The sequence below is a fragment of the Nematolebias whitei genome, chromosome 17, assembly GCF_014905685.2.
Source record: "Nematolebias whitei isolate Nwh7 chromosome 17, NemWhi1, whole genome shotgun sequence".
NCBI lineage: Eukaryota > Metazoa > Chordata > Actinopteri > Cyprinodontiformes > Rivulidae > Nematolebias > Nematolebias whitei.
The window spans coordinates 39,840,170-39,841,011 of record NC_056514.1 but is presented as its reverse complement, the minus strand read 5'-3'; the positions used below and the strand labels follow the sequence as shown (position 1 = coordinate 39,841,011).

General features: G+C 52.7%; 1 protein-coding gene across 1 annotated transcript in view; it reads right to left on the bottom strand.

Moving 5' to 3' along the window:
* The window catches only part of trim16 (tripartite motif containing 16), a 9,607-nt gene that overhangs the window by 4,859 nt on the left and 3,906 nt on the right, over nt 1–842 (bottom strand). The window contains exon 3 of the mRNA XM_037691282.1: nt 377–610. Coding sequence (XP_037547210.1) covers nt 377–610 — 234 coding nt within the window. The remainder of the gene's footprint in view (nt 1–376; nt 611–842) is intronic.

Genomic DNA, 842 nt, shown 5'->3' with positions numbered 1-842 from the left:
TGGAGACATGTCCAGGTGTCCCTGTGATGGACTGGAGACCTGTCCAGCGTGCATGTGCACATAGAGACAAACAACCATTCACTCTCTCCCTCACATCTAAGGACAGTTTTACCAGTCAGTCTAACATGCATGTTTTTGGTCTGTCGGAGGAAACCCACGCAGCATGGAGAGAACATGCAAACTCCACCCAGAAAGGCCCTGGCCAGGGATTTGAACCAGCGACCTTGTCGCTGAGAGACAACAGCTCTACCATCTGATCCACCGTGTGATGTGGATACAAATAAAAGTTGCTGCAGGCAGCAGGTGAGCTCTGGTGAAATGAGACGTTCGGTTTTTGGATAGTTTGAAGTTCTGGTGTTTTGGACCGGGTTCCCACCTGCAGGAAGTCCACGTCGTTTTTATTCCTGAACACCTTCTCCATCTGGGCCTGGGTCTTCTTCAGCTCCGAGCACCTCTGCTCCAGGTGGACCCGTATGCCCTGGGCCTGCTTCAGCGCCTGCTGCTCCTCGCCCTCCAGGACCTCAGTCACCTCCTTCTTGGCTCTCTCCAGAACCGCCTGCAGCTCCTGGAACTGAGTCTCGACCACGGCTCGGACCTCCAACACTGAATGCTTTGAGAAACATGAAGAGTTCATGAGGTTCTGATGGACCAGTGGTGGAACAATTGACCAGTCTGAAACCTGTTGGACCTGGGCGGCTCCGAAACCTTCAGCGGTTCTAACCTACAGTCATTCAGACCCAGTCCTGGTTTTGATGAGTCATGTTCCGGGTTTACCTGAGACCCAGTCCTGGTTTGGATGAGTCATGTTCTGGGTTTACCTGAGACCCAGTCCTGGTTTTGAT